Here is a 27,160-nt window from a genome sequence, read left to right as displayed (position 1 = left end):
AACAGAGAACTTCTAACACACCTTTCAGCCACAGCTGGGGAGCATCAATAGGGCTGAACTGTATTCGCCATTTAAAACCATCCAATAAAAGGTTCTCCATACAAATTCACTATCTTAATATTTTTTTTCTTTGCATCACCTGTTTGAAATGGGATCTGAAGGTGCTGGGATCAGTGGATTTCTAATTCCACTGCAGTTCCATCTGAATCCTGAACTCAAAATGCCTTCATGTGACTTCTGATGGCAATACTCTTTAATCCCTCTGCTTTCCTCGGTGACATTGCACTATGAGAGACTATGTTTCCTCCTTCTTCAAGGGCACAAGAATACCACAGTCACTCAAAACAACATGCTAAATGAGGTCAGTGGCCCAATCTAGCCTGACCCCAAGAAGTCCTGCATTTAAAGGTCAGGGGTTCAGAAAGTGAACACCTGCTTGACAATAAAGAGAGGAAGCATTGTGAAGCTAGCAGCACTGATAATAGATCTTCTTCACTCGGGCATCCTCCCTAGTGCTATCTCTCTTTTCATCAGGGTGACCTTTGTGTTAGCGTGACAGATTTCTCCAGGCTTTCAGGTTTCACTTATTCACACGTAAACCACCTAGTATTACACTATAGCAAAGAGTGGCTCTGAAACTTGTTCGCATAAGAGACCATTTAAGGTCCTCCTGTAGGCACCTCCCCTCCCAAGCCCAATTTCCCTATCTGGTTTAGGTGACAAAGAAATGTAGATGGCAGTAAAGAGGCCACTAAATAAGATTAAAATAACTAACCTGTAACATGATGGGAGGGACTGCTTCCAATCCATTCCTCCCCTTGGAATAAGCACACGTTGGACTCTGGTTACCTGAGAGTGGGGGACTCAGCGCCCTGAAATTTCCACTCAGATTCCAGTCACCTGGCTTTGGACCCCACACATACACATGAAGTGATTTGTCACTTACCGCTGTACAAGAGGAGAATGAAGCCAAAGCAAGCAGGTCCGAGGAAGCCAATATACGCCACCAAGCATGGCCTCTCCAAGCCAATGGCAGTGGCCGTGCTTTTGCACTCACTTTCCACATCAGATAATAGCCTCAGCCCATCCATCAAAACGTCTAAGAGGTGACTGCCTGTCACCATATGGGGAGAGAGAGTCAATTAAGGGAGAGTCATTAATGCCGAATCATTTCTCTTCCCCAGAGATGAATAGAAAAGAAAAAAGGCGGCAGAGAATGAGAGTGTTGGGACACTGCCTGCCTGTCAGTTCAAAGGCCTGGACTGGGTGAACCCGAGACAGAAAGTGCTCACTTCACAGATAACATCTCCCAGGCCAATTGGTTATTTTAAATATTGGAAATAGTTTTTCATGACAAATGAATCCATTTTTTCACAGCCATCTTTCCATCAAGCCATTCCACTTTATCAATGCCAGGGGCAGCTGCTTGCCTCAGCAGAAACTGCATCTGGCCTGATTGCAGTGCAAGAGAACGAAAGGGGCATGTGGCAGCCAGAATAGGGACCAGCCATCAAGTGAGATGGGACCCCAGACATCCTACAGAGTGAGAAGTCTCTCATGCCAAGCTCCATAAGGGCTCCCTCGGGCACACAGCAGAACAACACAGAGATGTTCCACATTCAGAGTAACCAGCCCCACCCTGGATCCCCCATCCCTACAGGCTTCCCATACACAGAACCCTGGATCCTTTCTGCTAACAATGCGGGCTTGCTCATCTGCTTCCACCCACACAGAGAACTCCAGCTCTCTTCTATTCCTGGGAACTTTCAGCTGTGTCAGGTCACCTCCTCACCACAGTCGATCCAAGTCTGAGTAACCACAAAGACAGGTTACCACAGTGTGTTATTCTTCAACTAGTGCTGAATGGCTCTTAAGTGAGCTGAGCCATTATGAGCACACACACACTTCCAATGCCAATCAAGGAGTTGGTTATAATCTACAAAACAATACATGGTTTGGGGCCCAGTTATGGAAGGGTTGTCCCACTATGGGAGTTGTGAGCACTGGGTCACCATCTCTTGTGGTTCCTAGTGCTAATGTCTCTGTGAACAATAGTAGGGTGTTCTCAGCAGATAGCCCACACCACTGGTACCTATCCCCTCTGTAGGTCCCACCAGAGCCCCAATGCAGTGTGCTTCAGGGCAAAGACATATCAGTTAACCTAAATTCTTCACTGATCTCCAGGCCATTTGAGTGGCAGGATATGTTGAGTTTTATAAGGTCTTTTTAGATCTACATTTTGAGGGATTTGTATTCATGAGAAGCATCCAGTTGCTTAAGTCTTGGCTACCATTTATAAATCAGTAAGTAAATAAATACAGTATTGCACTGTTGGGGCAAAAGCAGCAGAGTCTTGTAAGTACAAATGCGGAAGACATCAGAAAGCACCAATCCCAGATCTCTCTCCCCCTGACCTCATGTAATGTCTCCCTGCCTCTATTATGCTCCCTGCCTCTATTATGGTCAGGAGTTGACAGTAGTACAGGTCTGATGCAGTCTGGGATTATCCAGTTCCTTATACTGGGAATCCACAATAGGGGAGCCTGGTGGCAGTCATGTACTCAGAGGCAGGCAGCTTCCGGATGGATATTTGGATTGAAAAGACTTTCATCATGACTAGACATTATCCACTGAGCAGTTCCATGCCCAGAAACAAAGCCCTCAGGAGAGAGTCTTGGAGACAGATAGGGAAACATGGAAGGTATTATTTTCTTCTGTGTAGTGCAGATTAACGCATCCAGCTGAGATAAAGATAAAGATTTCCCCCATCTGGTTGTCAAGACAGGAATTCAGCTGTATAAAATACTACTTTTAAATACCAAGGTGTGTGATGGGGAGGGAGATGAGAGAACCAGGAGGAGAGAGAGAGAAATCATAACCATCTCAGACTTTCTCTAATAAAACATAGAGGGAAATTCATTTGAGTTTCATACAGTCTTAGACTTTCTCAGTAGATGTTGTTGCGGACCGTCACATCAATGAGACACCTAGTTGTGAAAGTTCAGCATCCTAATGACAATGAAATGATCTCCCCCCAAAAGATGTAATCAACCCAGCCATGGGAATTAGCTGTACACGCTCTTTTCACAGGGAAAGACATCAAAGGGGTTTCAGGGCAACAATTGCATTCACTTGTCTTGGAAACAGCAGACAACCTTAATGTCCTTTGGCTGGGTACATGGATCCACGCAGTCTACAGACTCATACCCAGGCCTGGCTCTAGGCACCAGCAAAACAAGCAGGTGCTTGGGGCGGCACATTTCTAGGGGCAGCATTCCGGTGCCGGCCATGTCGCCCCTAGAAATGTGCCCCTGCTCGCCTCCGCCTGCTCCCCTGAGCGCGCCGCCGCCACTCCACTTCTTCCCCTCCCCCCCACCAGGCTTGCCACCCGTGAAACAACTGTTTCACGCAGGCAAGCCTGGGAGGGAGGAGAAGCCGAGCGGTGGTGCGCTCGGGGGAGGCGGCGAGCTGGGGCGGGGAGTGATTCCTCTACCCCCCACCACCCTTGCTCACCTCTGCTCCGCCTGCTCCCCCGAATGCGCTGCCTCTCCGTCACCTGAGAGGGAGGGGGGAGAAGTGGAGCGGCGGCGTGCTCAGGGGAGCAGGCAGAGCAGAGGTGAGCTAGGGCGGGGGGTTATGGGGGGGGAGCCACAGGAAGCAATGGGGGGGGAAATGCGTGCTCAGGGGAGGAGGCGGGGCCGGGGATTTGGGGGAGGGGTTGGGAAGGGGCGGAGTTGGGGCGGAGCCAGGGGCATGAAAAAAAAAGCGGGGGCGGCCAAAAAAATTTTTGCTTGAGGTGGCAAAAATCCTAGAGCCGGCCCTGCTCATACCATTTTGGGGGGGGGGAGCGGGGGAACCTCAGTGTGATTATGGAGCCCTGGGAATTCCACTGGCCTCAGTTTCCCCACTTTGTTTCCATTCCCTTCAAAACTCACATATTGTCTGAACTGTGCTTTCAGGAGCTGGATGCAGCACATCAGAGAGGCAGACAAGCTAGGGGGCTGCTTATATGTTAGCAGGAAAGCTGCCACAGGTAGCAAGGAAGATATCATGGAGCCCACATGGAATGGACAAAGGAGACAAAGGTAGCAGCCAGGAGTAGCGCTTGAGCAGAGCTCAAGGACTGGGATGGGATCTTAAGGCTGAAATACGAATAGGCCTCAATAGAGAGGAGAGCCTTGAACTTTATATAGTAGAAGACAGGAAGCCATTATATTAGTAACAAGTTATGGCCACATACAGACAGGCACCATAGTCGTCAGCAGCGACAGACCACAGGACCCTATGCACCAAAACCACAGGCTTAAGCTAAAGAACTCCCTTTGCTGTCAGTAGCAAAATGTTATCAGTTGCTTGGACCAGCCACTAGAGGGATACATAATCACATGTACTACCAGTGTACTACATATAGATTCAAGAAGACGGTGAAGAGAAATTATGAGAGTAACCAGGAAAGGCAAATGAAATCCCCTTCATCCAATTGCCCTTGCAAAAGCCAAGGACTCTTAACTAATAATGAATGCAGCCTTAGCTATTAGGGATGGACAAACAAGTGTGGGTCAAAAGAACTGACCTGAATCTTCTCCCCACACTCAAACTGAACCTTTTTATCACATTTGGAAAAGTTTGGTTAAGACATCCCGTAGGGACCTACCCTTCATTAGCAGCAGCATGACCGAACGGGCCCTAACTAAGACTTTTCAGTATCTGACATCTATGATTCTACCACCCATACTCACTCTGTTATTTTAACTTTCCTCATATCTTTGTACATCCAAGCTCCAGCTGAGATTAAAAGTACTAAAAAACCTGTTATCATGGTAGCCCCAGCACCTCTGGAAGCTGACCCTAACAGAAATCTGATGAGAAAACCTGTTCTCAGAAGATTTCAGCCCAAATCTGCAAACCCAAGAGGTTTAGACAGTCTGCATAATCATTGAAATATTTGAAGTTTTGTCCCAAACAAACCTCCAAATGTGTGTTGATTCAACCAGCACTGAAAAAAGATCCTTCCTTCTAGCTGTGCTGGAGACAGAGCGAGGGCTGCAATACTTACTCCACGTATAAACAATTTTGTTGCACTTCTTATTACCTGTAATTTTACAGCATTTCAGTTTATTGCATACATAATGGGCAGATGTGCGTTGTCATTAAACTGCTTTTCGGAAATGTTGCAATAAAGATAATAAAGCGGAAGCTGTAGCGCTATGTTTAACATCAGCATAACCAGCAGCAGGTGTACTGCCATTCGCAAGCAGCACACAGACATGCAGGTAATGAACCCTTGGTTGTCCCGGGGCTAATCACCAAGTCATGAGCAAAGCGAAACAGGAAAAGACTCTGGGTGCAATCCCAGGGAGAACTGGAACTGGAGGCCCACCTGGAATGGACCCTGGGTGCAGCTCTGGGAAGGAGAAGAACTGGAACTGGATTTCTATGTTCATGTAGAACACATTTTGGGTGCAGCTCTGGGGAGGAGGAGAAGAGCTGGAACAGGATTTCTGGGTACACCTGGAATGACGGGCTATGAGTACGCCTATGCCAATGCCTACCAGTTGATATCAAAGGATTACAATCCAAATTTCATTGCCCCTTATTTCAGTCCTAAATTGATATTGGTGTCTCGTAAGCCTGCAGGCTTTCATTTGATTAGTGTACATTTATTAGAGAAGAAATGCCCAATCAAGAGAATTAAATCAGAGAGTGTTGTCTAAGCCAAAATGATGAATCCTGCTTCCTCACTGGCACCTGCTGGCTCTGTTATTCTCTTTTTGGGTCTTTGTTCTACATTATGCCCCTCACTGGGTGTAGGTGAGAGGAAAGGCATGCAAAGAGCTTTCTGGGCAACAACAGTAATGCATTGCACTGCTCTGAGTTGGTGGCATCTCTGGCATTGCAGCCAGAGAATTTGGCTAATCTGAATACAATGCACATTCCCGGCTCTCCTCTAATGCCAGGGTTTTGTTTTTAGAAAAGTCTGAAGGCTGAGAAAGGTGCTCTCTCATCAGAATGAAGATGCGCCTCATCCTCCATAAGATAGATCTCTGCCTCCATCCCTAGTGCATTCGCAGCCCAGCTAATATAAAAATTGTGTGCACCTAGTGTTGCAACTGATGTCAAACTCTTAATAAATTAGAAACTGAATGACACAGCAAATGAAACAAGTTTTAGTGTGTCTGCACCAGTCCATCCCATACCAACCTTCCTCCTCTTCCAACTGTACCAGCTCCACCCCTCCCGCATCACCTCTCCTCTTCCACTCACTAATATGTTTGCTCCAGCCCATCCACCCATTCCATGCAGGGCTTCCCTTAGGACTTTTACTCTTTCCGCTGTGACAGACATTTGGGGTTGGGGGTAAAAAGCCATTTCACATGGAATGGGAGGAAATATGCTATCCTTTTAATCTGAGGAGTTCCTTGAGTCAGCTTTAGCAGAGTCTGTCCTGGTGTCACGCAGGAGAAACAGTTCCACAAGCTGGCCTGGCACTGATGAGGGGAGGGTTGGGGAAGAGTTTCCTTGGGCTATTAGGTGGTTTGAAATAAAGGAAATTAAAATACCCACCCATAAAGACAAAAGTATTTGGAACCGAGTGCTGAGAGAGAGAGAGAAGCTGCACTAGAACCTGGTGCTACCACTGCCCCTGGAGAATATGGATATCAAAAAGACCAGAGGTTACCCAGGGGTACATCTTCCACTAATGCCCTGTCCCGAGACCCCAAAACCTAGAGAGCTCTGGCCCAAACCTTGGATGTTCACCATGCTCAGTGACCAGCCTTGCAACACCAAAATCCCCACCCCACTCCTGACACCTGGTCTTCCTCTCATGGAGGTCAGAAAATAGTCTTTCCCCGGACTAGTCTATTTAGCTTCACTAAATCCTGCCTTTGGCTGTATATACCTGGCTGTTTCTTGTTATCTCTGTGAAGTGTCCTCGTATCGGGATGTCCAGGTGCCATCTTTGCACACGTTCCTCTTATTACTACTTATATCATTAACGCATGCTTTCTAGGAGCCCTTTGCTTGCCAAGTTCTGCAATTAGGGCCTGCCTCTGGCTCACAGCCCAGCTTTGCTCAGCAATGCCTGGAAGTACTTTGGTTCAGGCTTTAGGCCTCAGACCAGGCCTCTGATACTAGGGTTTATGTTTCAGGGTCTCTTACTACACAGAGTTCTGGTGGCCACACACCTCCCACAGCTACACACACAAGACTCCACTCAAAATCTTGTTCTGATTAGGAATTCCTGTATCCTTTGCCACCCTGCTCTTTCCCTCCCTCCGCTCTTTATTGGCATGCACTCACTCTGTATAAACATGATTTTGAAGCGGACTCATAGGTACAGCAACACGCCCAAGGCATGCTGAGCCCTGGATTCACAACTCTAAATCCCAGCTCTCAGTAACCTCATGCTAAGGATAAAGCCAGCCTCCTCTGGGAGCAATAGGAACCTCCTCTTTTGTAACTGTGTGTTAGAAGCTGTAAGGCTGCTCTGACAGAAGGGTTCCAATCCTGCAAGTCAAGGGAATTTAGGAGTGCTCAGCACCTTGAAAGTGGCATTCAGCACCTCACAGGATCCTTCCTTTTGTAATGGGCCCATAGCAAAGCAGCCACAGTTCTAGTTTCTACATATCCAGGTGTTTATGCCACACTCCTCACTGTGGTAGCTGAGCTGTGTGGCACTGTCAAACTCCAGTCTGCCTCTTCCTCCAGAGCAGGGACAGATGCCTCCAGCTCCTACAGTGCATCCAGGATATTTCATCACAACAGAAATTCACACTTAGCACCAAGAGGCATGTTATCACGTTGATAAACCAACTGAGTGCCCTTTTTTGACTCTGCCTCAGCCAAGGATTGAGTAGTATCACACAGCAACGGCCCCTTTCAGGGCCTAGTCTGCCAGTGACTGCCTTAAAAAGGCCCATCTGGAAGTAACTGGCTGCCCTAGGTAACCAATAAATGATTAATTAGTCCGTAATAGAGGTTATCCAAGCTCAGGCGGGAGAGGCACTCCAAGGAGACAGGCATCTCCTGAGAGGTATTCCCGGGGGGCTGATCAGAAGGTGTTCTCCTGGAGCAAGGTGCCTAGAAGGAGTGCTCCTTAAGACAGAGGGCTCTTGTCATAAATATAAAGGGAAGGGTAAACACCTTTAAAATCCCCCCTGGCCAGACGAAAAACCCTTTCACCTGTAAAGGGTTAAGAAGCTAGGATAACCTCGCTGGCACCTGACCAAAATGACCAATGAGGAGACAAGATACCTTCAAAGCTGGGGGGGAGGGGTACAAAGGTTCTCTCTGTCTGTCTATTGCTTTTGCCCGGAACAAAAAGGAATGGAGTCTTAGAACTTAGTAAGTAATCTAGCTAGATATGTGTTAGATTCTGTTTTGTTTAAATGGCTGAGAAAATAAACTGTGCTGAATGGAATGGATATTCCTGTTTTTGTGTCTTTTTGTAACTTAAGGTTTTACCTAGAGGGATTCTCTATGTTTTGAATCTGATTACCCTGTAAGGTATTTACCATCCTGGTTTTACAGAGGTGATTCTTTTTACTTTTTCTGCAATTAAAATTCTTCTTTTAAGAACCTGATTGCTTCTTCATTGTTCTAAGATCCAAGGGTTTGGGTCTGTGTTCACCTATGCAAATTGGTGAGGATTTTTATCAAGCCTTCCCCAGGAAAGCGGGTGTAGGGTTTGGTGAGGATTTTGGGGGGAAAGATGTTTCTAAGCGGGCTCTTTCCCTGTTATATATTTGTTAGACGCTTGGTGGTGGCAGCAATAAAGTCCAAGGGCAAAAGGTAAAATAGTTTGTACCTTGGGGAAGTTTTAACCTAAGCTGGTAAAAATAAGCTTAGGGGTTTTTCATGCAGGTCCCCACATCTGTACCCTAGAGTTCAGAGTGGGAAGGAACCTTGACAGCTCTCCAGGGAGCCCACCAGAGGGGGGAGCCTGGAAAACATGCTCCTGGTGATGGGAGATCCCTAGAGGAAAACTGCAGTTGGCAGGAATTCAGGAGGGCCTGGTCTCAGCATGTGGGCAGTGGCTGGAAGCCCATACATGCTGCCCTGTGGAAGAGCAGCCATTGCCAGGTCTCCATGGACCCCTGACTTCGAAGAAGGACTTTACCCATGTAGTAACAAAAGACCTGGTTCCAGAGGTAAAGACCTGAACCAAGAGGATCCTGCTGGAAGAGGGCCTGGACAGAGACGAGCAGTGGACTCAGATGGAACAGAGAATTAAGACTGCCTTGGTCTCAGCCAAGGTGCTGAGGCGAAGGTGTTGTTTATGTTTTGTGTTGGACTTTCTGTTAATAAATAAGACCCTCCAAAAGGGGATGCTTGTTAGTATTTAAAGGTCTGTCTGGGCTTCTTTATACCCTGCATGAGGGGAAATCAAGGCACAGCATAGCTGGGGTGTCACACCTGACCATAAGGGGACATTTCAGGATGGCCTGTCTTATAACAGAAGTTATTGATCACTGTTTTATCCTCCTAGCTCAATGTGTGGCCTCAGGCCTCATTTAACCATCCAAGCCCTGCACTGAATATAAAAGTATTAATTTCATCAGGGGCCTTTTTATGGCTCTTGCCTCCACCCTGTACCTTCCACTTCACCCCATGCTCTGGCTCCTACAACCCCCTTTCCTCTTGTGTCCTCCCCACTCCCTGCATCCCAGTGTGGTAGTTTCCTCCATCTCTTCTGTTTAGGTGTCAGCAGGGAGAGCACTGAAAGCAAAGGAGGGATAGTCTCTGGCATTACCCATGGTACAATCTGGACCAGTGAACAGCTGTGTCCCCTCAGTTATCCAGCCTGGGGGACCCTTTACACTGCTTTGCTATGAGAGCTACCGCTCCTGGTCTGCTCTCACACAACCTCCAGCATGTAAATCACTCCCAGTTATACTGTATGAGTGCAAAGGCCCGCTACTCATGAATTACACCAGCAAACTCCCAGTCTCAGACACTCCCCCAGAAATATACGGTTTGTACTGCCCAGCCCTCCTTTTTCCCATGGGTAAAATGGGATCCCGCTTTACAGGGGGGTTGTATCCCTCCTTCTGTGACTTGCACTCATTGGACAACCAGGCTTGCTCAAAGGCATCAGCCATTGTAGCCATCTCTGCTACAGATTTTACAGATTTATCCCACAGACTATTTTTTACATTGTCAGTGCATATACTCAAGAAATGTTCTTGAGCAATGAGATCAAGCAATTGGTCATAATTTTCAACACCTTTCCCTTTTGCCCATTTTCTTATTAGGTCACACATCTTATAAACATATTCACTGTGACTCATGCCAGCACTCCTTTTAGATTTCTAAATTTCACCCTATACACTTCAGGAGTGATTTGAAACCTTTGTAAAACAGCTTTCTTATATTCAGAATATATCAAAGCTTCACCAGTTGGCATTTCATGAAATATACTCAAAGCTTTACCAGAGAGTTTTGCAACCAGTGTGGGGGCTTTCTTGTCCTCAGGAATCTTATAGACTTCACATCACTTTTCAATTGTGGTGAAGTATTCCTCAGTGCAGTCTGGCTCTTCATATGCAGGACACAACTTGTCCCAGCTGAGAGTTCCCTGAGTGGAGGGAGATTTTGGTGACCCTGGGATCTTTCTGTGCTTTTCTAACAGTTATGGGTAGTAATTCCTCTCCCTCTTCTCCATGGCTCACTTCTGGGCTTCAGTTTCTTTTTGCTTTAACTACACGGCTCTCCTATTGGTGGCTTCTTCAGCTCCAGTCCAGCAGCTAATTCTCTCTTCTTCAGCTCCAATGCAGCAGCTGCTTCTTTCAGTCTCATTTCTACCTGCCACTTTTAGAATTTGTGTTCAGTCTCTCTTTCTTCTGCTTCCAATCTGGCCAGTTCTAATTTTGCAGTTGCTTTGCTGGCATTCATTTTTATACTTTTCAGTTTCTATTTCCCTCACCCAAAATAAGTAAACAGAAAACAACAAATAGCAACCTCTCTTTGACTGTTTCCAGCCACTGCATTTGAGACTCACTTAAAATCTCTATGCCAGTGCTTAAAGAGTAAACTTTACTTAGACTAACAAGCAGTGCATAGATCCTGCCAACTACGCCACTGTGACATTGCCCAGGATACCATCTGGACTGATGGATGGCTGTCCCCTCAATTCCCCAACCTGGAGTGCCTTTTACACTGCTTGGCTGTGAGAGCAACCACTCTTGGTCTGCTCACACACAGCCTCCAGCATGTAAGTTATTCCCAGTTATACTGTATGAGTACTATAGCCAGCCATTCCTGAATTATATTACAGAGTGACACCAGCAAACTCCAAGTCCCTGACTTCCTCCCAGAAATGTGTGTCTTATACTGCCCAGCACTCTTCTGGATCGTACAAGCTTTATATAAAGTCCATCCTTTCATTAATAGAAAATGATATGCACAAATCCCGTTATCCCAAATGAAGTTTCCCAAACACTTCAATCCAAACACACTGGTTTAGATAAAACAATAAAACAAAAGTATTAACTACAGAAAGATAGATTTTAAGTGATTACAAGTAATGAGGCATAAAATCGGCATTGGTTACAAGAAAATAAAAGTACATTGCAACTAATGCCTAACTTAACAAGTTAAAGTGAATGCAGAGCAAAGGTCTCTCTCAACACGTCTCATCAGCCTTACGGTTGAACTCCTTTCAGTCAGGAACTCTCCCTCAGTCCAATGCTTTTTCCTTTGTTCAAGTGTTGTTGATGCCATGAGTAGAGAGAAAGGAAGAGATGACTCGGGGCATTTGCTCTCTCCTCTTATCGTCATTTCTCTTGTCCAAGAATCATCTCCAGCTGAGGTTCAGGAGACAGAAAGTCTGTGTGGACAGGAACCTCAAGCTGCTTCTTTGTCAAAACATAGATTCTTTGCCAACACCCTCTCTCCTGCGGAAGAATGGTCACTTTAGATGGTCCACTTGATCTTGTTGACACTTGGCTGAGGTGCTGGCTAACCTTTTGTCTCTGGAGAAATGGTGTGTGACTGCCCTCCAGAATGTGTTGGTACATGTCTCAGGAATATCACACAGCGCAGTCTTATAACTTTACGTACAATGTTATCCCACACATTTTATCAAGGCAATAATGATCAGCAAATCATGAGTTTTCAAATGATTCCTCACATGGCATACTTTGTAGAGGTTTTACTATATTCTTGTAAAAGGGGTGAACATAGGGGTACAGACTGTCACAGTGTTTCTGCTCTAGTTCCTGTGCCTGGCATCAGAGCAGTCCTTGCTTCCAAGAGGACAACTGCAAGGAAAGTCCCGCTCAGCCCCTGTTCCCTCATGCTGAAACATGCTCAGTTGTTCTACGGGGATGGTGCCGCACAGTCTGGTCACTCATAGTAGCTTGTGGGGGATAGGGCAGGCTTAGTTCAGGTGTAATCTTTGGAGAATTTAGCTGCCAAACTCTAACCAGTCTCTACTGAACATGTACAAACTGACATCTTTCAGAGGGCTCTCTCTAAGTTAGCCAAATGGGGGGCGCATTTTCACAAGACCAGCAAAAGGCAAATCCCTGAAACCAGGGGAACCCCTTGCTAAATTTGAAGACCCTGCCCCATAGCATGGAGGTGACAGAGCTGCTCTGTGAAACAGTTGACTTTTTTAAAAACATGAGCAAAATGATATATTTTCCCCTAACCTTGTTCGGAGAAATGGTTGAACCATTTTAGCTGAAACTTTCCAAAAAATATTCAAACTTAGGTGGACACCGGCATAGAAAATTTCAGTCCAAGTAGTCAAAGTCTGGCAAAGGTATACACAAATGAAAATATGGTTTTATATTGGGAAGTGTCTGGCAACCTTAACTACAGGAGAAGCTACGAGCTCTGCCTACAATAAACATCCAATTCTGCTTTGAATCTTACTAACCTATTTGACTCAATAACATCCTGCTGGAGTGAGTGCCACAGGTTAATTATTGTATATAATGGTTTCCTTTCATTTGTTATAAATGTATTCTCCCCCTCAGGGATATGCTTGCTTTCCCAGTGGCTCTCTTTCCAACTTATGTACTTACATGGCCCCCACAGTATCTGAGTATCTAGCTAACTTTAATAGATTTATTCTCAAAACGCCCCTGTGAGGTGGAGACATGCTATTATCCCCACTTAACAAATAGGGATGTGAGGCACAGACTAAGTGTCTTGCCCAGGGTCATAGGTTTTCGTTGGTGGAGCAGGAGTTGAACCAATGCTCCCACTGCCTGAGCTAGTACTCTAACTATTGGGCCTTCCTTCCTCTCTACTAATGACTGCTGAATCTCTAAAGGTTCAGAGATCCATCCAAAAGTTCAGATGCTTATTGCAATCCCTTCACTCCACAGGACTCATGAGAACAGTCCTTCTTGCACATGATTTCCAGGACTACCACAGTGGTTTGGGCTAGTTTGAGAATACCACGAGTGCAGCCTTTCCCTGGGTGTTTTGATATTTCTGATGGAAAACAGAAAACTCAGATGTGTGAGACCTTAACTAAAATCAATCACACTGAAGACCCACATTGAAACATGATCTCAGACATCACTCAGTTCACGTTCAACATGAAGGCTGAGGTTGGTTCTTGTTTATCCAAATTGCTTTATCTTGACCCAATTTATAGTCAAACTCTGAGGTACTCAAGTGAAACTGAGAGGTTTCAGGGACAAATGATTCTGATAGAAGTTTTACCTGTGAAAAATCTTCAGGATTTGGTCCTCAGACAGGACACTTCTGTTTTAATTTGGCTAGTTCACCAGCATACTGCATGTGGAACAATATACTACTGTACATTATAGGGAACAACACAATCTAGCTATCAGCCTTTACCCCATGCTCTTTACTGGAGTTGCTGAACAAAGGGGTATCCTATCCTGGATGACAGACACACTAGAACAGAATAGGTCTTTGCCATTTCTAAGACTAACTCCTCTATACGATCCCACCTTCTAGTCCTGGAGGATCTTTCTTTAACTTCAGCAGCTGTGGCACTTTGAGCCTGAAAGTGCTTTTGTCTAATTTTCAACCCCCTGCAGCAGTGAAGCCAACTGACTATTGTTACGCTCCCTTCCCTCTCCCCAGGACTAAAGACTGACTGAAGTGAGCCAGGCTGTTCTTGCCAAGCGCAGGTTTCAAATTCTGCCATCTGCTGCCAACAGTTGATGCTAGTCATTTATTTAAAGCCCAGTCCTGCCGTGGCTACATTTTGCCTTCACTGTCCTATATCTCCTGTTCACCCCAATCCTGAGGCAGCTCCCCAGTTCCTGTGCTCATTAGGGCGGGTAGCAGCATTGCCCTCCACAGTGCTTGAGCCACAGGCTAACTGACAGCTGGATTTACAGTCACCTTTGGGTGTCAGGGCATAAAAGTTCGAGTCAAGTATTGGCAGTATCTATTTCTGTTTGTCATGCAGGCAAAATCACTGCGTCATGATGCCATGTCCTGAGATCAAGCAGTTGTGTCAGTGTGTGATGAAGCTGTGATGTAACCTCATGAAACAGATAACGTGGAGTCATCACAACATGATTCAGCCTGCAGGGCTTTGTTGTGTGAGCAGTTTTTCAGTTCCAATCCCTGTGCAATCCCTTCCCATGAGCTTCACCCTGAGCTGCAAAGTAAAACTCAGTTGAAACAGACAACTTCTGTCTGATTTGGGGCCTGCACTGTTTCCACATATAACCATTACTGCATTTCCAGACTTCAGGTCCCCCGAAGCTCATGTTTCTGCAACTTATCCCCAGCCCCACACTCACCAAAAGATTTGTGACCCGTAGTTTCTAGGAGATACAATCAACAATATTACTGAGATCTTCATGTTTCCACAGCACTGCACGTACATTCATTCATTCATCCTCCCAGACCACTCTGACGCTGGCCCAAATTTGCCTGGCTCTGAATGTCATTAGACACATTTCATCCAACTATAGATTGGATGCCTACAGGTAGCTCTGAATTCTGACTCCTGCAAGCCAGGCTCATGACAGGGACTTGGAATCAGGAATGTCCTGTGAGTTTTATCACAGCGTTGGTCACTCCAGGGTATAACAAATTGCCACAAACAAAAACTAAGGACAAGCAGAAAGTTAGAGTTTCATCCTACCGCAACACAGTATAAGGAAGCAACGAATTTATGGTGTGGTGCTTCCCTGACACAGCACCACTCAAAATGGTAGCATGCACTCGGGTGTAGGTGGGTCAGGGGAATTCTCAAACCCCTGTTCAGAAAACCCAGTTTTGCAGTCATCTAACCCGGTAAAGTGTATTGGGGAAGCTTCAGGACTGACATTATGCATAGATGATATACATGGCTGCCTAGAGTGCTGAATTATTAGGGGCCCAGTCAAACAGGGTGACTTTGAGACACCCTTTCCTTTAAGGGCACACTTGCAGCACTAGGAACACCAGCAGTAGCCAGGGTGAGGCTGGGCACCAAACTGTGTAGTGCTGGCCTTGGAAGCTGTACCATTAAGAATAAATCTTGCACTTCTAAAGCCTAAAAATCCCAACTGCCCTGCAGGGAGAATTCTATTGATCTACAGTGAGTTCCTGTTAAATAAAATCCTTCCCCTCCTGCAGAGCAGGTGAATTGCAAAGCCCCAGAACTATACAGTGCTTTGCACACAGTATCTAATTAATCCCCACAACCTTCATTGGAGGTGATTCAGTATCATTATCTCCAATAAAGATAGGAAAATTAAGGCACAGCGAGGGGAGTGACTTGCCCAAGGTCACACAGGACATCCATGACTGAGCTGGGAACAGAACCCTAGAGTCCTGATCCCCAAACATGTGGTCCAGTCACTAGACTGTGCTACGAAGTGGGGGAGGCCAGAGGGCAAAAACAGATGAAAGCCCTATGATTCTGCCAACAATCCACAGCTGTGTTTCAACAAGTGCATTTCAGCCGCACTCCAGTCCTAACAGCCAAATATTACTGAGAAATTGATCTCAATAAAAAGTAACATTACCAAAGGGAAGTTCCATTTTCTTTGTTAAGTGGGCCTACTGCTATCAATTTTTTTTTTTTTTTTACTCATCCAGCTTATTCTGAGCACGGCACCGGGCGCAATACAGGGGCAAAAACAATTAACGGAACCGTCTGGGATTTGAACAGTCTATAGATCAAATGTCTTTTATTTGCTAAGCTCTGTCTCATTTGGCCTAGAATGGATGTGTCTTGGCTGCCTGCACTGGCAATAATTGTGTCTCATATATCCCCAATCAGACGCCTTTAAATGATCAGACAGAACTAGCAACAATGAGAAGGTGTGGTGACATTCGTTGTACTTGAGAAATTGCTGACTGTCTTCTACAGATTTGCCCTTGGCACAGGTGAGTTTGGAGGCACCTTGTTACTAGTGTTGTGATAACTGGGCCTAAAAATTCACCCTAATTGTGAGGTCACCTGTACAACTGTGGGAAAGTTTATTAAGTGTCTCAATAACCTATGATAACAAATGTTGATAGGAAAAGGTGCAACAGGGAGGCAGGGCTGAATTAGTCCAAACAAAAAGGCCTACTGGTACAATTCAAGGACTGTGTTGAGATCGTGTCTTGTAAACACGAAAAATGAGGGACCAGAAATCAATCACACTGATACACATTCGTGTATCAAAAATTACGTCTAACTGGTGGACAAAATAATGAGGGGATGAGCTATTTCCCCCTCACTTCTTTTTGGGGTCCTTAACATCAGAGAGACTTTAAAAGGGAAATTGGTGGATGGATGGAGGCAAGCACAATACTGGCACACTGGAAGATCAGAGAAGGGGAAGGAAAAGCTTCACCATCACAGCTGCCACCTCCACCGTGTCCTGGGAGCCTGGACTTTCTTCATCTAATCCTGAGAGGTGTCCTGACCAGACCAGACCAGAGAAAGGGAGCCAGAGGACATTGCTACCTCCACCAGCTTCAGCTGAATCTCATCCACCACCTCGGATGAGAGACTTTGTCTCTCCCACCTCTGTCCTGTGTCCTTTCCCTTCACTACCATTTTTCTTCTCTTTCCTATCCCTTTTCTTCTGCATTCTGTCTAATTAGAGTCTGGCTTGCCCAGCCAAGACTGTATATTCTGCATCACTGCTGTAAGCCTGTGACCAGAACGAGGCAGCTAAATGAACTGTCCTAAACAGTTGGACAATGCTACGGTTTGCCAGGTCTCGGGGTGGCTAATAAGACCATGTGCTGTGCCTGTATTTCCAGCAGTGAGGCTGCAAGTGAGAGTCAACACAAGTGATAGAAACTGCATTTTCTATCTTTGCTGGGGTTTTTCTTCCCTCTTGTGTGTGTTTGTTGTGTTTCGTCTTTGAAGAAATGGGCTCGGACTTTAACTACAACAGTAACAACAACAGCCCATCTCAACTACCTTTTTCTCTTTTCCCCAAAAAGAACAGTTATTACCATCAAAGAGACTGTCAAATAAGAGGGGTTCCCTTCTAAAAACTCTCAACAGTTAAAGTGAAAGGGAACAAGGGATTTACATTTCAAATACTTTAATCTTTTCCCCTCTTCTTCATGTATCTTTAATAAAAGGTTAAACAGACACTTAATGGTGTGTTTGCCATGGTACGAAGCAGGCTGAGGTCTCTGTATACCAAACCCTAAGCCTTGTTTAACAGTGCTTAATGTTGGAGAGTGACTGGGTCACGTTAACACCTTTAACTCTCTGGGTCCATTTATTCCATCTAAATTAACACAATACTACGGTACCCCATTGGGTGGCTCTGCCAGCAACTCAGCCATCAGTGCAGGCTGATGAAGGAGAGAGGCACAGACAGGGGGATACCTTCCTTGTCTGTCAACCAAGCCTGTGCTAAAGCAAAAGGATCAGCAGGACCCCAGCCTGCACCTGGGACTGCTACCAATAAGCCACCTGGAACTCATCACACACAGCCACATTTTGTGCCCCAACAGATGAAAGACAGAACTCAGAGAGGGAGAGACACTGAACTTGGGGAAAGGAGACTTCAGAACTGGGAGGAAGGATCCCCACTCCCCACGGTATCATCAGCTCAGATGAAAGTAAGATTAACTGCTCCTTGGGGCAGAGGGTGAGGGGGAACCATCATAGAAGGAAGGCTCCCTGGTAATCTGGGTAGGGATTGGCACTATCAAACGGGAGTGGAGTTTCCTTTGTACTCAGGGTGGTGAGGACCATTGGGTGGGAGAGACTCAGATCCCACTAAGTCATCAAAGTGAGGAGAAGAGTCCCCGGAGCTTGGGGGCACCATCATAATAACCCAAATTTAAGTCCAGGAGCAGCACAGTCTTGTCCTCACTGAGCTCCTACACACACCCAGTTTGGTAAGCACGATCTCAAAGCACACTTGACTTACCCCGCTCACACGTTTTGCCCCAGTAGCCAGTGCCAGTGCAGTCGCAGATGAAGCGGTTCCAGCCGTCCTTGCAGAGAGCATTGTTCTTACATGGGTAACTGTCGCACTGCTTGGTGCTGAGCCGGGTGCAGGAGGATTTGACCCCGGCAGCATTCTGCACCTCCGCCAGCTGCCGGATGTTCTTGCTCCGTCCATCGATGAACAGGTCCCGGATGCAGCCTACATAGCCATAGTTCAACATGGCCGTCCAGAGCTCTGTGGGGAGGATGAGGCCTGCCCGGTTCTCAGGTAGCCCACCTAGGTACATGTCCCCTTCCAGGTCCAAGATTTCACTCTCCCCACTGGCAGTGAATGGGGTGCGCCTGCTGTTCACTGATATGGTACCTGGGGTAAGGAGGAAAAGGAAACATCAGCCAACAGCTCCACTGACAGCGCAGGTCTAGTATAGTTCCTATAGTACTTGAATGCAGGTTAACGATGATGGTTTCAGGTGGGGAGATTGATGATCCCCAGTAAAACACAGCACTGACTGAAAAAGTTTGTCCTACACTGCCCCTCCCCACCTCTTCCCCCCAGCCACAGGCTCTAAACTCTTCAAGGCAGGGACTGTGTGTCCATGTGTGCTTCTACAGCACAAAGTACAATGGGGTCCCACTCCTGATTAGGGACTCCAGGTGCTACAATAATACACATATTCAATAACATGGTCTTAATTCTCCTCCTGTCTTGTAGGAAGAAAGGGTCTTTCTTTAAACAAAGAAAAAAAAAGAGCAAAAACCCAGGAACTCAGTGTTATTCAATGGGATTCACCCTGCAAAGCAGGAAATCACAAAGTGCAGCTTTGGAATTAGAAGGCTCTGGTACTATATAGGATTAAAATAAATAGTACTAATACTAATACATAGCTCTTATACAATGCTATTCATCAGCAGACCTCAATGCGTTTTACAAAGAAGGTACCATTATCCCCATTTCACAGGTGGGAAAATGGGGAGACAGAGAGGTGAAGGTGAACTCCAAAAGAGAGAGTTCTTATTATTATTTGTAGTAGAGTTGCTTCTAGGCTTCAAGCTGAAAGCCCCATTGTGCAAGGCACTGTACATACATATTTGAAGAGGCAGTACCTGCCATGAAGAGTTTACAATCAAGCAGACAAAGGGTACAAGGGAAAAACAGAGAAGTGTAAAGACTAACACAAGATCATCCAATGGGTCAGTGGCAGAGATAAAAGCAGAACCCAGGTCTCTAACAGGCCAGCCCAGTGCAGTCTACTAGACGACACTGCTCCTCGTTCAGGACTTCAGCTGTTTTTGAAATAGGGACACCAGCCCACCAATCCGCTTTGAACTAAGAATCAGAAACTTGTTCCATCTAGCTCTAAATCATCACATGTGATTGCCCTGTCATTAAGATACTCTGTGTCCCCAAAAGGGACTGTCTATGCTTTAAGATTAATTCCAGATCACTGCATTCTTTATCCTACACCCCTAGGAGGGGGCAGGGGAGTTTGGTTAATAGAGTTTGCTCTGAGAAAATGCAGTCACATACATATGCCTTTCCCCCCCTTAAGCTGTAATACGCATCTTCTTGAACAGAGAACAGAATGCAAACAGGGCATTTCACGTGTGTGATGTTCTGTATAACTTAAGGATAATGTCAGAGGCAGCAGAGTGTTTGAGGCAATAGAGGCATTGCAAATTAAAGGCTCAGAGAGAACTGGGGTTGTTTGATGAACCATGTTGTGTAAGTAAATTGCACCACCACAGACATTTTCCACTTTATATGGCAGGAACACAATACGGCTCTATATGCAAAGGCAGCACATCACAGAGCAGCAAGGTCACAGGCCCTCTCCACCTGGCTCTGCTGCCACTGCACTTGGAAGGTTGTGTTCATGTTGTGGACAGTATACTGTATTACCAAAAAGAGAGTCAAGAGAAGGGTAACTGAAATGATCAAGGGGCTGGAGAGTCTGACTTATGGGAAAAGGTTAAAAGATCAGATGAAACCTGACTAGCTTGGCCAATCAGCCACAGAGAGGGAGACATAACACAGTCTGCAAATACTGAAAAGGTGAAAATACCCAGGAAGGAGAGGAAATACCAAGGCTAAAGATGTAAAGCAAGGAAGAAGAGGATGAAATTAAGAAAGGAAGTATATATCTAGGCTGAGTAATAAGCTAAGCTTCTTGATTGTGAGATGCATTAGGCTCTACAACAGTCTCCCTATGAAAGTGACACAAGTCCCATTACATGGAACTTTTAAGACCAGACTGGAAAAGCCACTGGAGGGACCAGTCCAGCACTGGACCTAGGGAGAAGGGACCAGATGAGCTAGGAAATCTTTTCTATCTCTAACATCTACAATTCTGGGAAGACAGAACAAAGCTCTACCACAGAAATCAGAAGGGCTCTTCTGCCTCATTTCTGACCTCTCAAGGGCCTTAACTGGGGGCCTGTGTAAGCGAGTGGGAGTGCCCAAAAAGGCAGCAACCAGTGACGGCAGAGCCAATATGGGAAACAGTACACTGGTGCAACCGGACATCCAGTCTGCCAGGAAGGCTTTCAGAGTCAGCAGGGGTGGGATAACATGTGCTCTGTAGCTCAGAATTGGCTGAAAATGTTCTCTTGTAATGAGGTGCAGCATTTCCCAGCTAGAAAGGGTGACAGATTTCATGGACATTACCAGTAGGAGGCTGCCCTGGGGATAGAAAGGTTACAGGATACGGGAGCGGATGCTAGGCATCCAAGTCCGAGCTGTCAGCTCTTGTCAGCATACAGTGAAAATAGAGCTTTGGTTGTGTTACCAGCCATCACCAACTGAAGCACATGCAGAACCAAAGGGGACTGGAGATGCCAGAGGTTATGTGAGCAGGACAACTGCCCTGCTTCCCAGCAGCCCCTTTCCTACTCTTGTGCCTAGTGGTAGGGAGAACTTGGACCTTTACAGGTGATTCTGCTTAGCTCAGCAGAGCTCAAAGCTTGGGAGAACTGGAAGAAAGGAAAGAATCTAATGAGGATGGGGTACCTTATGAATGAGATACAGAACGTCCAGTTCACTGGCTCAAATCTAGCCCAGATCAAAACCAGTTTTCAGTTATTAAAGTCTAACGGTTATTGGATGACCTATGTGAAATGAGTCTGTTGTTTCTCAGTCCAGTTTCTAACAGGCGGATGTCCACGTCACAAAAAGCACAGGACCTGCTGGCAATCAGCAGAAAAGCCAGGGACTGAACAAACCATGGAGACTGAATTCCCTTCTCATCCCTAGCAGAGGCCCCTGAAGGTTTGAATGCTCAATGCACACTAAAGGGGTGACATGAGGGAACTCTCAGTGCTGGTGCTCCTGTTACCTTGGCAGAAAGGACATCAGAGGGCAGGGCTCTCAATCCAGCACTTTTCACCCACATAAAATTCAGTTAAAAAAAGAAAAGAACAAATCTGTTCACTGTTGTTCAACAAAGCACATTTAATTTGAAGTCTGTTATCTCTGATCAGGTTTCAGGCAATCAATAAACCTTTCTGCTGAGCAACAAACAGGTCAGTCCTGCAATCTGCCTCCTTGGGGCGCTCAGGTGACTTCTCCTAGGGGTAATGTCAATCTCAGCTATCATTATGCACCAAAATGTGCCCCTCTCAGGTTGGATTTTAACAAGCCATTTCAAACAGGACTTTGCTTTTTCATCTTTTTCTTCTTACTCTGGAGCTCTTTGTCCAAGGGCCAGGTATGCTCCATGTGAGCAAGCAAAACTGTAGGCAGTAATGAACGCTACTAATTGAGTTTATCCTTGCAAGTTAATTAGATTCTAGAAAATCTACAGAAATCATTTATTTATTTACGTCTTCATTTGTAAAATGTTCCTGTCGATGTCGCTAGGTGCTAATGGAATCAAATTACATACATTAAAACCTAGATGGGCTCAATGTCAAACACAAAGAAACTCCTTTAAACGATCACAGAAATGACCAGCTCTTCAGACAAAGGCCTGGATAAAGAGAGAGGCTGTGCAGTAGTCCCTAAAAGTCAGCTCTTTTGAAAAATCAGGGGAAGCAAATTCCCTCTGCTGAGAACACTCTATTGCAAGCCCCAAGAAGCACAAATCTAGGACCTTTATATTATGGAGATCACAGGTCAAATCCCAGACCTAACTGTAAATGTAGGCAAAATTCCCTTTACAGCAACATATGGCCAGACATTCAACTCCTGATGGTCTGGGACAGGGGTCGGCAGCCTTTCAGAAGTGATGTGCCGAGGCTTCATTTATTCACTCTAATTTAAGATTTCGTGTGCCAGTAATACATTTTAACATTTTTAGGAGGCCTCTTTCTAGAAGTCTATAATATATAACTAAACTATCGTTGTATGTACAGTAAATAAGGTTTTTACAATCTTTAAGAAGCTTCATTTAAAATTAAATTAAAATGCAGAGCCCCTGAGACTGGTGGCCAGAATCCGGGCAGTGTGAGTGCCACTGAAAATCAGCTCGCATGCCACCTTTGGCATGCGTGCCATAGGTTGCCTACCCCTGGTCTAGGAGAAGTTCAAGCCCAACTGTTCACATATTCACAAGGATCAAATTGTAGATATGATTATTTAACTTCCTAATTTATTTTGGAGCACAACCACGAGTATATGTTTGCTTGCTCTACAACATCAGAAACAAAGAAAATACCTTTGGAAACTAGATAATATAGTGACAGGCATAGTATAAAGAATATATATATTCTGTCAGTTGAAATTCTAAAAGTGAGAAGCAGCAAAGAGGACTCAACCAGATATAGAAAGACTCAGAGAAGGACTTTCACTCTGAGAAATACTTTGGAAAGGGAGAGCCTAGCTAAGAATAAAGGAAGAACCCCTATTCGAACAGTGATCTGCAAGAGCATCAAAGGAAACAAGAGAATAGGGCAGTGATTGCCCAACTCCTCTCTCTCCCTTGTCCCGACAAAATTTTCCACTAGTTTGGAAGTTTCTCCCTGTTAATTGTGTTACCTAGTCTCCCCAGACCCTACATAGACCCAGGAGAGGGTGCTAATATTGGGTCAGATCCTGAAGGTCTTACTCAGTTTCTACTCAGCACTTCTTTATTCCCAGTGAAGTCAATGGGAGTTAGTTGGAATAAAAGCCAAATAATAAAATTCCTTATGCACTTGACCCCAAGGCTTGGCCCCCCAAAAATGACCACTATGATGATGTACATGATTACTGAACTAGGTGCAGATTAAATAGAGTTAAAGAGTAAGATGCTGAAGTGCTGCTTATAAAGGCTTCTTCTGTGGGGCTATTCTAAAGCTCACGTTGAATACTTCATACACTTCTGGCCCTTTGAAATGTCTCCTATTCTGCTAGGTGAATTTCTTTAAGTAACACTGAGTTCTTGCAAGAAAGCAACTCCCTTTTAGGAGTAAGAATTTTAAAGGACCAGGATTTTATGCTCCCCCACCAGAGGAGAAAGATGAACCTGTTTAAGATTTTATGCTCCTACCTGATCTGCCATCTCGCTGGATATCAACATGATACCACTCTCCATCATTGGCTTTCTTCTGGGTGGCTTTCACCTTGATGGTGCCGGAGCCCATATCAAGCAGCAAGTAGAGGTTCCCATCTAGCAGCTCCACTGCAAAGAAGTCTACCTTGGTGTTCTTTTGGCTCCTGGCATCCTTCCTCTCCTGGGGCTTGCCATGGGTGAAGAGGATCAGGCCATTGGGCTCAGTGGTGCGGAAATCGAAGGAGATGGAGCCCATCCGCTTGGTATTCCACTTAGGCAGACTGATGTAGGCCTCTGGAGTCTCAAAGCTGATGGGATCCAGCGTGGCCACGTTCTCACATGTGAATTTCACCTCCCCGTAGATCTTCATCTTGGTGTCACTGATCCTCGCCAAGCGAGACAGCTCCAGACGGATGTCGTTATTCTTATAAACAACCTGTCCGAGACAAAGATATACACTATACATCAATTCTGCAACCAATACAATGCCTCCCAATCCCTACCAGGCGTGGGAAAGAAACACTCAAAAATGCTTTGGGGAGTGGGGATGAGACCTTGGGAGAATCTTACATGGTGACAGAGAGGGAGGACAGGGCTAGGATGGTGCCTGGAAATAACAATTGGCGCGCTATAAATACCATACATCAGAACAGCAGAAGAGAACAATTACTGGAGGTCAGGAAGCACCATAACCCCACCACAGATCCCACTGCATACGCTGCCATTGAGGATCTAGTACATAATATACACTCTGCGGCTGGAACCATGATGCTTCATTTATATAGACCCCACTATAAAACACACGACAGAGTGTACCCTTAGTATTCACATACACAAGCTCTGTAAGAAAATCTGGACCACCACTGCAGTTTCTTTAGTACCCTCATAAGGTCAGTTAAACATTGGAGCAGAAGTGCTAAAATTTCACTTACCTTACAGGTGCTAGGAAACATTGGTGAGTGTACCGTGGATCCTGAACAGCCATAAGCTTCCCCCACAAAAGCAAACAAACAAAACTAGCCCTAACTTTTCTCTCATCAAGAAATCTTAAAACACTCTGTCAGTCACAAAACCTTACAACAGGTTTGTTCTGCTATCCCAGAGGCTGACATCCAGCCAGAGGGGGAGCTCAAGTAAACTAGAGATTCCTATTTCTAGAACCAGACAGACACAACTGAGTCACTATTGAAAAGGGAGGAAACAGAGGGAAGCCACGTTGGCTTATAGTATCAGGAAGATCAATCTGCAACAAACATAAAAGGATAACAGTAGGAGGGGCGGTTTGATAAAATTCTAAAGTAGATAAACCAGGAATAATTTAAAAAAAGAAGGAGAAATCTGTACCCACTTAAGACTCCACAGCTTTCACTAGGCTTCATGCAGTACCCCCTTGGAGCTTTATAATGGCATTTGAGATACAGCTCAGATCCTCCTGCTCCAAGAGAACAAACCCCTGCCTCTTTAGCTAAAAGAGACACTTGATGTAAGATAGTTTTTAAGGGCCTATGACACAGTCAAGTAGTTCTGATTCCATCCAGTAGAGGGCACTAGTGACACATAAATGTTGGCCACTTCCTTACGATATTCCTAATTATAACACTCTGCATCTTCAAAGTTCTTTACAAATACTAATGAATTAATATCCAAAAGGGGAATGCAATTTATTTGTTAAAAGTTTACAGACAAAATATATCCTTAGATGATGCTATCTCTAAACCTTGAATTTAATGATTGTGTCACAACCTCAGTGCTCTCTGTCATTTCTGTAGACTGGCTGTGTGTCATTGGGATATATGACAGTAGAGACCAAGACCTTATTTCTAATGTCTACTCTCTGTAAACCTGCTAAAAACACATTTTATGCACCAATTTTATGACACAAAAGTGACACTTGCTACCACTTCAAAAGGCAAATACAACTATTTATGACCATTTTTACTTCTTTGTGAGCTACATGGAAGGATTTGAGGTTAGACTAGATGACCCTTGTGGTTTCTTCTAACCCTATGATTCTATGACTGAAAGGGTTGTTTTGTTTGGTTAGCTTTCGTTTAAATGGGGCACGACTCAGCTTTTCTTTCACCTTAGAAATTCATGCGCTGTTTTTCCTCAAAGATTCTGTGGATAACTAGAGAACTAATAGGGGTAGGACATCACAAGTGAAAGGAGAGAGAGAGAGAAAAAAACTCTTTTGTGGAAGATTCACAACACTTTGCCCCTTCAACTGAGAGCTGAGAAAGCTTCCCCTCCAGTTCTCTGGACCTCCAAGGAGTACTCCAGCAAAATAAAACAACTTTCCTGATATTTCTAATGTAAAGAACAAACACAGGAACAGGGTTTAAAAACAAAACAAACTCCCACACCCCCCTTTCTATTATAAAGTAGCACACAAAAAAGGTCATATTCTCAGCCCTGCTCAATCCTTTTTGTGCCAGCCTGGCAGCCCAGACTGGATGGAATCATGGTTTAACTCACCAGTTTAGGATTTGGCTTGCATAGTGGAATCCCAGAGTGGTGTGAAGCTCATAGAACTGGCTTTAAGTCAGCCACTCTTGGCCCATCCTGACAAGTGGTGAGGTCTGTAGATAAGAGAGGGCATGGCCAGACTGCCCTGCTCTTTGGTGTTCCTGGGCTGGCAGAGTACCCCTGGGAGGCTGCTACCATAGAATCATAGAATATCAGGGTTGGAAGGGACCTCAGGAGGTCATCTAATCCAACCCCCTGCTCAAAGCAGGACCAATCCCCAATTAAATCATCCCAGCCAGAGCTTTGTCAAGCCTGACCTTAAAAACTTCTAAGGAAGGAGATTCTACCACCTCCCTAGGTAACGCATTCCAGTGTTTCACCACCCTCCTAGTGAAAAAGTTTTTCCTAATATCCAACCTAAACCTCCTCCACTCCTCCTACCAGTCACATAACAGAGCAACCCTGAGGCTGCTCTACGTTGCACTAGAGGGAAAACTGGCCTAAGTCGCTTCCAGGACTGAAGGACAGAAAGGTGGCTTTATGCCACTTTTGTTGCAACTCCTTGGGGCCTGTGGGAAGTACTGCTTCACCAGATCAGAGGGTCTGGGCCAGTGGCCCAGTATTTTTCCTGTGTAAATTATCTGTAAAAGACAAAACACTGTCACACCAAAATGTGTCAGGATGCTGAGTCCAGAACACACAGAAATCCTCCCAATTTGAGAATGAGACTCCTATCTTGTAATGGAACATCCCACCTCCTGACTGCCTACGTGGACCTCCAGGTTGCCCTTATGAGATCTCAATCTTCACGCACCTCACCAGGTCTTCTGGTGTCTTTGAACATGTAGCTATAAATAACTGTTTAACCTGTCCTCTTCTC

General features: G+C 45.4%; 1 protein-coding gene across 29 annotated transcripts in view; it reads right to left on the bottom strand.

Moving 5' to 3' along the window:
- The window catches only part of NRXN3 (neurexin 3), a 1,375,103-nt gene that overhangs the window by 905,915 nt on the left and 442,028 nt on the right, over positions 1-27,160 (bottom strand). For all 29 annotated transcript variants that reach the window (XR_006291425.1, XR_006291426.1, XR_006291424.1 and 26 more), the window contains 2 exons: positions 23,812-24,250; positions 18,327-18,710 (listed from right to left, as the gene is read on the bottom strand). Coding sequence is in view for 22 of the 29 variants with exons in the window: in XM_043548139.1 (XP_043404074.1) it covers positions 18,327-18,710; positions 23,812-24,250 (823 nt within the window). In the remaining 7 variants the exon portion in view is untranslated. The remainder of the gene's footprint in view (positions 1-18,326; positions 18,711-23,811; positions 24,251-27,160) is intronic.

This window comes from Chelonia mydas, chromosome 6 (assembly GCF_015237465.2).
Source record: "Chelonia mydas isolate rCheMyd1 chromosome 6, rCheMyd1.pri.v2, whole genome shotgun sequence".
NCBI lineage: Eukaryota > Metazoa > Chordata > Testudines > Cheloniidae > Chelonia > Chelonia mydas.
Note: the sequence above shows the minus strand (reverse complement) of the source record. Positions and strands in the feature narration are given on the sequence as shown.